This window comes from Leopardus geoffroyi, chromosome B1 (genome assembly GCF_018350155.1).
Source record: "Leopardus geoffroyi isolate Oge1 chromosome B1, O.geoffroyi_Oge1_pat1.0, whole genome shotgun sequence".
NCBI classification, from domain to species: Eukaryota; Metazoa; Chordata; class Mammalia; order Carnivora; family Felidae; genus Leopardus; species Leopardus geoffroyi.
The window spans coordinates 25456232-25466421 of record NC_059327.1 but is presented as its reverse complement, the minus strand read 5'-3'; the positions used below and the strand labels follow the sequence as shown (position 1 = coordinate 25466421).

At 41.4% G+C, this 10190-nt stretch overlaps 1 protein-coding gene across 1 annotated transcript in view; it reads right to left on the bottom strand.

Moving 5' to 3' along the window:
- Nucleotides 1–6051: 6051 nt before the first annotated feature.
- LONRF1 (LON peptidase N-terminal domain and ring finger 1) overlaps nucleotides 6052–10190 on the bottom strand; it is a 38036-nt gene continuing 33897 nt past the window's right edge. The window contains exons 11-12 of the mRNA XM_045455536.1: nucleotides 9690–9842; nucleotides 6052–7380 (exon numbers count right to left, since the gene is read on the bottom strand). Coding sequence (XP_045311492.1) covers nucleotides 7222–7380; nucleotides 9690–9842 — 312 coding nt within the window. The 3' untranslated portion in view covers nucleotides 6052–7221. The remainder of the gene's footprint in view (nucleotides 7381–9689; nucleotides 9843–10190) is intronic.

Below are 10190 nucleotides of genomic sequence, written 5' to 3'. Positions count from 1 at the left end.
CTGGTTTAGTGATGATGAATTCCTTTAAGTTTTTCTGTGGCTTTTCCCCCCCCCCCTCCCCTGGGAAACTCTTTATCTCTCTTTCTATTCTGAATGATAGCCCTGCTGGATGGACTATTCTTTGTTGCAGGTTTTTCTCTTTTAGTACTTTGAATATACCACTCCGTTCTGGCTTGTAGTTTTTACTGAAAAAGCCACTGATAACTTTATGGGGTTTCCCTTCTTTGTAATAGTTTTATTTTAAAATTCTTTTACAATTCTGTCTTTATCACAACTTTTTGCCATTTTAATTACTATGTGTCTTGGTGTGACCTCTTTGATTTTATTGGGGGCTTTCTGTGCTTTCTGGATCCATAAATCTATTTCCTTCCCCAGATTAGGGAAGTTTTCAGCTATTATTTTTTCAAATAAATTTTCTGCCCCTTTTTTACTCTGTCTTCTCCTTCTGGGATCCCTACAATGAGAATGCTTTTAGGCTTGATGAGTCACTGAGTTCCCTTATTCTATTCTCTTTGTTTGTTTTTTGAGAGAGCACTCACACACCCTAGACACCCTAGCAGGGGAGGGGCAGAGGAAGAGGGAGAAAGAGAATCTTCTTTCATTTTTTATTTTATTTTATTTTTTTATTTTTATAGAGTGTGAGTGGGGGAGAGGGGCAAAGGGAGAGTGAGACTTAGGCTCCATGGAACCTCACATGGGGCTTGATTCCATGACCCTGGGATCATGACCTGAGCCAAAATCAAGAGTTGAACACTCAACTGACTGAGCTACCCAGACACCCCTGTCATTTTTTTTAAATTAAAAAATGTTTCTTCTCCTGTTCAGTTTGATTGCTCCCCATTAGTTGATTCTCCAGGTTGCTGATCTGTTCTGCTTCCTCTAGTATATATTTTTTTGTCTAGTGTAATTTTAATTTCAATTATTGAGTTATTCATCTCTGATTGGTTCTTTATGCTTTCTCTCTTTGTTGAGGGTCTCACTGAGGTCTTCCACTCTTTCCTCAAGTTCAGTGAGTTATCTTTATGACTATTAGTTTAAATTCTCTATCAGTCATATTATCTCCATTTCAGGTCTTGGGATTTTGTCCTGTTCCTTATTTCGGGACATCTTCTTCTGTCTACTCATTTTGTCTGTGTGTCTCTGCGTTTTAAGAAAGTCTGCTATGTGCCATGTTCTTGCAAACGGTGGCCTGCAGTGCCGTGTCCCGTTTGCTAGAACTTGGTGCTTCTTGGGTGTCTGTGTGTGTTGCATGTGCCCTACTGTTGTGCCTGAGCTGCATTTGACTTCAGTCGTCTGCAATGGCTTTGTCTGTAGTGGGCAGGGTTTGGTGCCTGTGTTGTTCATGTGCCAGTATTGGGCTGCCCTGGGCTTAATTGGAGTCAGAACAGATGTTTGCCAGAGCTGTGGCAGCACTAAACTGCAGAGCCCTCTCCCTGTGTTGTACCCCGAGGCTTTGGGTGGGTGGGGTCTGCAGTCAAACCAGATGTCTGCCCCCAACCCATTTGACCAATGTCAAACTGATGTGTGGTTATTTTCCTCTCTCCACGTGACTCCAGTCACTTTGGAGTGGTTTTCGTCCTGTTGGGCCATTTGCACACTGCCAGGCTTGTGGCACCATTTTGGGTGGTCTGCTGAGGGTGGGTTAGAGGGGGTGGGTCTGTAGGAGAACATGGGGGCTGGTTTCACTGTGAGCGACCTAGGTGGAGAGTGTTGGAGCTGCACAGGTTTCGGCAGGTGTCTGTGTCTAGGCTGGGGGGCAGGGGAAGGAAAGGGTACCCTCCAGCTCTTTTGTTCTTGGAGAAGTCTCTTAAAGATCCCTGCCCCTAGAGTGCATGTTCTGAGATGAGTAAGTCAACCTTCTTCCTGTATATACCAGTCTTCTTTCAAACTGCTGCTTCTAGGTTGTATCTCGGTGTCGATATGTGCTGTGCTGTCTCTTTAAGGGTGGGGACTCAGTTTCCTGTTGTACTCCTGCCCTCCCAAAGTAGAGCCCACTGATTTTTAACTTTCCAGGTGTCACCTCACTGATCGTACGAACTTGTCATGTTAGGCCCCTCTGGTTTTCAAAGACCGGTGTTAGGGGGATTCCTCCTCCCAGTGTGGGTCCCCCATGCCTAGGGTGCTTGGTGTGGGGTCTGTGCTGCTCCCTTTCCTGTGCTTGCAGTGGCTCTCCCTCCTGTGGACAGTCTCACAGGTCAGCTTGTTTCCCGACCTGGTCTCTGCCCTTACTACTGCTTCCAATGTGGCATCTTCATGTTGAGCTTTGGAGTTTGTTCTGCCAGCCTTTGGGTCATTTTCTGGATTATTTGCCCTGATTGGGTGTTGCGTAGGTATATCCATGGGACAAAGTGACGTTAACATCCTCCTACTCCACCATCTTCCCTGGAAGTCCCCTGGCTACCATGGCTTAACAGTTGTACTACTAAAATAGTTTTCCACATTTACTTCTCTTTGTATTTCCTAATACTGAACAGTGAAAGAACAATGCCAAGTACCCTGAGTTTTTTTAAAAGGTGCATGCCTATATAATCATTCTTTACTACTATTACTGTTTCTAGTTTCAGGCCTTCAAACTTTCGTGTACTTGAAACAAAAGTTGATCAGTATAATCATGATGTTCATAAAGGTTCACGTGGTCACAATCTCAAATAGTAAAACCCAAGAGTAATGTAGTTGTGGGTTGAACTAGATGGCTGGCCATCCCTACAAGAAGGACATCAAGGATTTCCAAAGAAAAATATATTACCTGCTGATCTTACTGATTTCATTTTTACATAATATCTTCTACTTCTTAATATACATGGTAATGGTGGTATAATTTATACTTTTGTTGAATTGTACATTTTCACACAGTCCATTTGTTGCCAGTCATAGGCAACGGTTTTTGAGTTTTTGCTGTTCTAGAGGCATTAAAAGAATATCCTCATTCATGTGGATTCTATTTTCTTGAATTATGAAGTTACTTCCTCTAACATAAGATTCGTTCAAAGAATATGACCATTTTAATAATCCTTGATACATACATTGCAACATAACTTATTAAAAAGATTGTTAGCCATTTGTTAGCCACAAAGCACATGGCTAAACCTAGTTTGGCCATCTCAAGATCTCGGGGAGGTGCTTAGAAACTAGTTCTAATTCCAGAGGTGTAAAATGCACTCACTGCCACATGTAAAGTCCTCTATGTCAGAAAGTCAAATGAATCATTTCCAGACTCTTCTCTTCTTTACACAGTGACCTTCTTAGATCTGTTTTCTGTAACTTGACATGGCAGTTTCACCACACATTAGCAGTGTAAATCCTTTGACAAATCAGTCTTTCCCGTTTTCTCATCTGTACAAGGAGACTGCCTGCTTCAGTTTTTTCCCCCCTGTGGCTTAACTCTTACATTTTGAAAGTAAGCCTATATTCTTTTCCGTACCCTAAATTGTGACCCCCCCCCAATCTTTAAGGATATATTTAATTTTGGTGAACAGCCAAAAGCTATTTGGAGGCAGGTCAGCAAAAGAGCTCATTTATTAAGCTGAATTATAAATGTTTTATCTATAAGAAATGTTTAACATTTTAAAAATGTTGGCATTTAAACATTGGTTTATGAAGAAAAATCATATCAAACTCGTATCATTGGGCCATTCCTTGTGTTGTAGATCAATGCCAGACAGCTGAGTTATTACTGTTGTTTGTCCTCTACCTGTGTTTGTCCCCTAAGTTTGCCTTGTTTCCCTTTAAATGGATGAATTTGGTCCCTGGGAAAGCAAGTAGGTTATTGTCTTCAGGTTGGAGACAATGATATTCTTTTCCACTTTCCTTAAGAAACTTCTATTAGAGGGGCGCCTGGGTGGCTCAGTCGGTTGGGTGTCTGACTTCGGCTCAGGTCATGGTCTCGCGGTCCGTGAGTTCGAGCCCCGTGTCGGGCTCTGTGCTGACAGCTCAGAGCCTGGAGCCTGTTTCAGATTCTGTGTCTCCCTCTCTCTCTCTGACCTTCCCCCATTCATGTTCTGTCTCTGTCTGTCTCAAAAATGAATAAACATTAAAAAATAAAATAAAAAAAAAGAAACTTCTATTAGATAGATGTCAAAATTTTGAATATACCTTCCATGTCTCAATTTTTCTCTCATACTTTGGATTAACTGGTCTCTCACTGTGTTCTGGAAAGGGCCGTAATTCAACCTTCTACCTTATTAACTCATTCTTGGCATTCATTCTTCAATTTATTTCATCTACTTATTCTTATGACTCATTCACCTATCTGACAAACTTGTATTGACTGCTTGTGATACCAGAGACTGGGACATTTTTTAGATCTCTAGATCTTTTTTGGGATTGCACATCCTCAATTCTAAGGATACTGAGGTTTGTCTCGTTTCGTTTCTCCTCAAATTTCTAGGATTTGGTGGTCTACTTCTCTTTGTCATTTGGGATCCCTGTTCATTCTTTTGGGGTTGCTGTTTCAATCACAGGTAGTCTGCCTCTGTTGATTGTGGGAGAACACTGGAACACACTGCCGCATGAGGTAGGTCAGTAGTTTGTGGTCCTTTGAGGGTTCTCCATCCTATTGGGCATCTGTAGCTAATGGTTCAGGGTCTTCTCTGGCCCAATGTCCACATTCTGTGACTTGGTCTGAGAACAATTGCTGTTTCTGCCTACTGCTCGGCCCAAGTAGGGAAGAAGCCAGATGATCCACCTAGGTCAGGTATAGTCTCCCCAAGAAATCCTCTGGGGTTTTCCAAGACCTTCCCCTAGCGTGGGGTATATTCCTCCACTTCTGCAAAGCTGTGGTCTCCTCAGTCTTAGGGGAACAAGATTTGACACAGCTCTCAGAAAATTCCTCATAAGCATTTGTCAATGGGTGGGTTTTTGTCTTCACAATGTCATTAGACTTCATTCACTTCACTGTCATTTTTGTTGGATTTGGGGGAGGAAGAGAAGGCAAAGGTTATTTCTCAGTCTAACCATCTTTATCCAGTCTCCCTTCTTAATTGGCATTTCGGTTCTGTTCAGTGGTCAGCCTATTAAATCTGTCTAAAGTGCTAGACACCAGTCATAATATTCACAAGAGGGTTGGCTCATGCATGATTCATTTATCTCCTGTAAGTGCCACGAGCAAAGTACAAGGAAGCTGTGGAGTTCGGAGTTCTAGCTGAGTGAAGGCATCAGAACTGGACCTCTAACAGGAGGATCTGGACATGTAGAGACAGGTGTATTAAGATGAGAAAAGCAACAACTGGCTACTTTGACTCTGGCTTGAAATGCTGAGAACTTAGTCACTTAAAGCGATAAGGGTAAGACTCTGTCAGATACGTATCTTTCTAGTTACATGGTATGTAAGGTGCAGTTGGAAAAAAGTATTCGGAGATGTGAAAATCTATACACAGAATAACAGAACATTCATCACAAAATTAGGGTCAAATGATAAAAGTCATGGATTCCCATTAGTAGCATATGTATCTTCTCTACAGAGAGAGATCATTTAATGCCCATTTGTGGGTGCACGCGCATACCACAGATGTAGACTGGGCACCAGGTAAATCCTACTTCCTTCTCATACATGCTTTGAGAACTATAGGTAAACTTTGCATGTATGCTACTACCCAAACACTACTTAACAGGCATTTGATAGTTGGTTATAAGAATGCTGAACACTTGAGCAGGACTATGGGTAAGGTAACTTTGGGGGGAATGGCCCACTCTTGAGACCACGTTTTCTGGAGATTTTTCAATAGTGTAATTGTGGGGGCAAAGGGTGGTCTTCCAGGTAGTCATTTCTTAATATATTTTTATAAAAAGATTCACTATCCAAAAATGATTTCTTTATATCTGGAAAATCCTAGCTGGGAAATTGGGGCCTGAAATGGTCAGTTCTGTTTAATGGTGTCAAATAAGGGTAACATGAAAAATGTTATCTTTATCCTTTCTCCTAAAGGGACATGGCTTTCTTCTAAATGTTGAACAATAGTACTTTAAAGGATTGTTCTAGGGCCCGAAGTCTCCTTAAGATACTGCCAAGAAAAAAAAGTAAACAGTAAGCAAAACTCATCTTTCATACTGACCTAAAATTTAAGAAAAAAATTATTATGAATTTAGCTTTTATTCAAAATTAAATAAGCAAAAGCAAAAGTTTAAGAAACTTTTACAAAGTACTTACATAAAAGAAAGTTAATCGGGACAGTCACAAGTTTGCAACAAATAATTACAAAAGTATCTAGGGCAGCATGAATATAAACCATGTCACAGCATGGTGATCTAATTGTGATATGAATAAGGCATAACTAACATCTGCACCAAGACTAGAATTAAAAAATAAAACATACTTTAAAAGCTTACTTCTACATTAAGCTTCTTCTCTTCCCCCAGATCCTTAATGGGTTTATACTACGTAATATTTTTTTTTTTAAACACATCATGTCAAACTATAAATTATATTGATGGGCAGTTGATGTGAAAAGCCCCCTAAAATGCACAAACTAACTGGTACTGAATTGAGTTCTCCATTTACCTTTATGTACAATTAAATGTAAACCATATTTTCACAGTTTTAAGTGTTTTATGAATAGATGCACAGTACCATGGCAGGTTTGCAATTGTTCCTGAAAACTGGCTCTAGGTTCTGCATCCAAAGCCTGTTGGCCGCTAGGATGCAAGTATTTACATAAATAAGAAACTGTGTCATAGTCAATGGTCAAGACAGTTCAGCAAGAGCAGTATTTCCAACAAAGAGTGATACTCAATACCATAGTTTACATACTTGTGCAAATATAAGCATTAGGACAGATAAATCTGAGGCAAATTCAACTTGCAAAAACTTGTATCGCTATTGTTGTAAACTTGGGCAATAAAAACCCTCAGCAAGTTCTGCTCTCTATGGCTTTTTTTTTTCTTTTAAAATTTTAAAGCCAGAGAAAATGCACGCGCGCGCACACACACACACACCCCACATACACACAGTTCTCATTTCGTTTTAGAATATGGTACATAGTGCAACTTCATCACAATGTAGAGGTTTAACACACATTCAGTGCGTGTTTTTCTGTGCAAGTTCTTAGTGGTCTAAGTCCTAGTTGAAGGTAATCATTTGCAGAACCACATGATTCAGGAGGTTGAAGGAAAAAAAAGTTTCGTTACATTTCTCAAACCAGCACTGGATGTGCAAAAGGCAGCAGACAATCTGGCTGTCAACACAGCCAGATTAAGGTAACTTTAAAGGAAGATCCAAGCAGTTGGTTACTTAGATTGGTCTCTAGAAAAATAGGTCAGTATATGCTGTATCTTTGTCAACCGTTCTTTCAAAGACTTCATTGACAAAACCGATAGCTGGTATCGGGGATCTACGGGAAGAACTGCAAGAAGCCACCAACACCACGCAGGCCCATTAGGGGTCGCCTAAAAATAAACAACAGTTTACAGTATTAATACAACAAACATGTATGTAACAGAAAGTGCTCATATCCGATCCTATCTCAAACTCTTAGTGATCATGGAAGGAAGGCTATTATGTCCCTATAAAATGGGGAAACTAAAGACCAGAAATGTGAATTGTCCAAGACTGAAATCCAGACCTGACTTCCATGACTAACACGCTGTCCCCTGCACTGCCTGAATGCAGGGTTTCTCGACTTCAGGCTGCTCACATTTGGGGCTGGATAATTCTTCGATGCGGGAACTGTCCTGTGCTCCTGAAGCATGTTGAGCAGTATCTCTGACCTCTATCCAATAAGATGCCAATGGCACCTCCCAGTTGTGACAGTGCAAAATATCTTCAATTTCATGAGGAGTGAAACACTGATAGAGCCACAAATAAATTGAAGCAGCAAGGGAAAAAGTTAGCAAAGACTTGCTAAAAGTATAGGAAATGATGCATCTCCCAACTGTCAAAGAACAAGACACTGCCAAATATGCCAGGGGGGCAAAACTGCCCTAATTCAGAACTACTTTCTGAAAACACATATTTAAAGCATTAAGTTAATTAATATTTAAAAATGTCTCCAAGGAACCATGGCAAGACATAAGATCCTAGGCAAGACATAAGAAAAGGTCTCAGCCTCTAGTTTTGTTTGAAAAATAAACATTTCCAGCAAAGAAGTCCTTCTGATGTTGCAAAGGCTGACTAGTGGCCATTGAAAGAACTTGGAATTTATACAAAAGAATTTTTAAGCCATCTCTGTTGCACACCGAATTGCTTTTGCACACCGAACCTGAAACCTGAAGTTTCAGAATGACAAAAGGAGCTCCTGATCTCAGTAAGCTCCCTCTAGAATCACACTAGATTTCTATAGTTGTGTACTATCTGTTGTCCACTCAGCATCACTATGCCATCCTTCTTGCATTTCAGAGAGGTCAGAAACATTTCCCAGAATCCTCTCCCTCACATGGTTCTGGGTTAGACTTGGCCTAGGAGAGGCATAATCCCGTGAAATGTGGAAGCTGGAAGAGAAGAAGCCATTGTTCGCTGGAGACTGTTGCCAAGTGTCGGCAGATTTGCAGGAGCCTTCCAGAGAATTCTTAACCACCTGCTACACTGCTCCAGACTCAGAGATACCGGTGGGTACCTCCCTCGTCACTCCTAAGAAATACAAAAGTTTCCCTGCAAGTTGTTGAAAAGCACAGTGCTCCCCTGTGTCAGGTACCCCATCCTCCTTCCGTGATGACCCTCATCTTCACTCCTCCAGCTCTGCAGACAGCTGCGTCAGCCCTCCATCCCACAGCACACCCTCTGTGCCTGGATTATGCAAGAGTGGCTGCTTTTGTTTCACTGACCAAGTCCTGACTCACAATACTACCAACAAAGCAGTGGTAGAAGGCTGAATCATAAAAGGCAAGAGTGGTGAAAGTTTTTACATTTAAGATGTACTTACTCAATTTTATGCTTAGCAAAGGCTATTTCTATCAAGTTTAATCAGATTTAGGAAGCCAGAATAAAACAAACATGAGCAACTGATAATATGTACGACACCGAATGAGTGCTCAGTTTAGAGATGATCTGATGTTATAATTTCAAGTTCAGGTGAAGGACTCAATTGGGATTCAGACAGACTGAGGCCAACCTTTGAAAATCAGAATGAGAGGCAGTGTCCATCACAGTGGGCTGTTTTCTCTCCATCTCCGTATATTTATAGCCATTCCATTATGTAATCTACCTTCTGACCATAACCATTTTATTCAATTCAAAATGCTTGTCTAAAAGTTAGTGCTTTGATCAGTCTATCAGATTTTCCAGAGTCGTCTTTCTGTGCGTCTTACAGTGCCTATCACACCGATCTGCTTGCACAGAAAGTTAAGCGTCACCCCTAAGCACTTGAACAAGACCATCAGAACAATAATTTCATGAGGAGTGAAGCCTTAAACAGGAAGAGACACAAGGGAAAAAGCTGGAGAGAAAAGAAGTGAAGAAAAGATCTCCCAATAATTTACTGTAATGTCCCATTGTTAATTTCCTTATCCCTCCTTTGAGCAAATCCTCAGTGAAGGGCTTTCTCCTTCTGTGCAGTCATAGCTACGGACCCCTCAGCTGCCAGCTCTGTCCATCCCCTTCCCCTACAGGTAGCAGCAGAGAGCACTGCTCTGGAAATACGGTCATCACTGAGAAGACAGTGGGGACAATGGAAAGGCTGTGCAAAAAGGAAAACAAACTTAAAAACCCATTGCTAAAAAAAAAAGTGAGACTTTTGGAAACAACATCAAAGCCATCATACCTGAAGGTTTTCCTCCCTCCCGGGCATCGAGCCAAAGTGCTGAAGAATTTGGCTTCGAAATCTGTCTCTTAAATTCTGAAACCAGCTGCAGGCTTGTGAGTATACCAAGTCATGAAGCTGTCTGAGATTCTTGATCTCCTCGTCATTCTCAACCTAGAAACAAAACAGTAAGACTTGCATCTAGTCCCCCTGGTCCAGATCACTAACCCAACAGAAATGCAAAAATAAAAATGTAAAAAGAGGCAATCCCAATTTCAGTGCTGGATCAGAGTATTCTTACGCAATACATATCCTGTGCTTCTGCCTCACAAAGCGCCAATGGCCAGACTAAAGAGACACCACAAGGTGTGACCGCCACCTGGCCTCGACACCGAAGCAATGCAATACTGCGGAACCCTACTGCCGGCCTCCAGCTGGGAGGGGTACAACTGACCGTGAGTTGGGAATTCCTTTTTGTCTCTCTGCATTGATGGTTTTTGAAAGCAGTGGGACAAGAAAGGA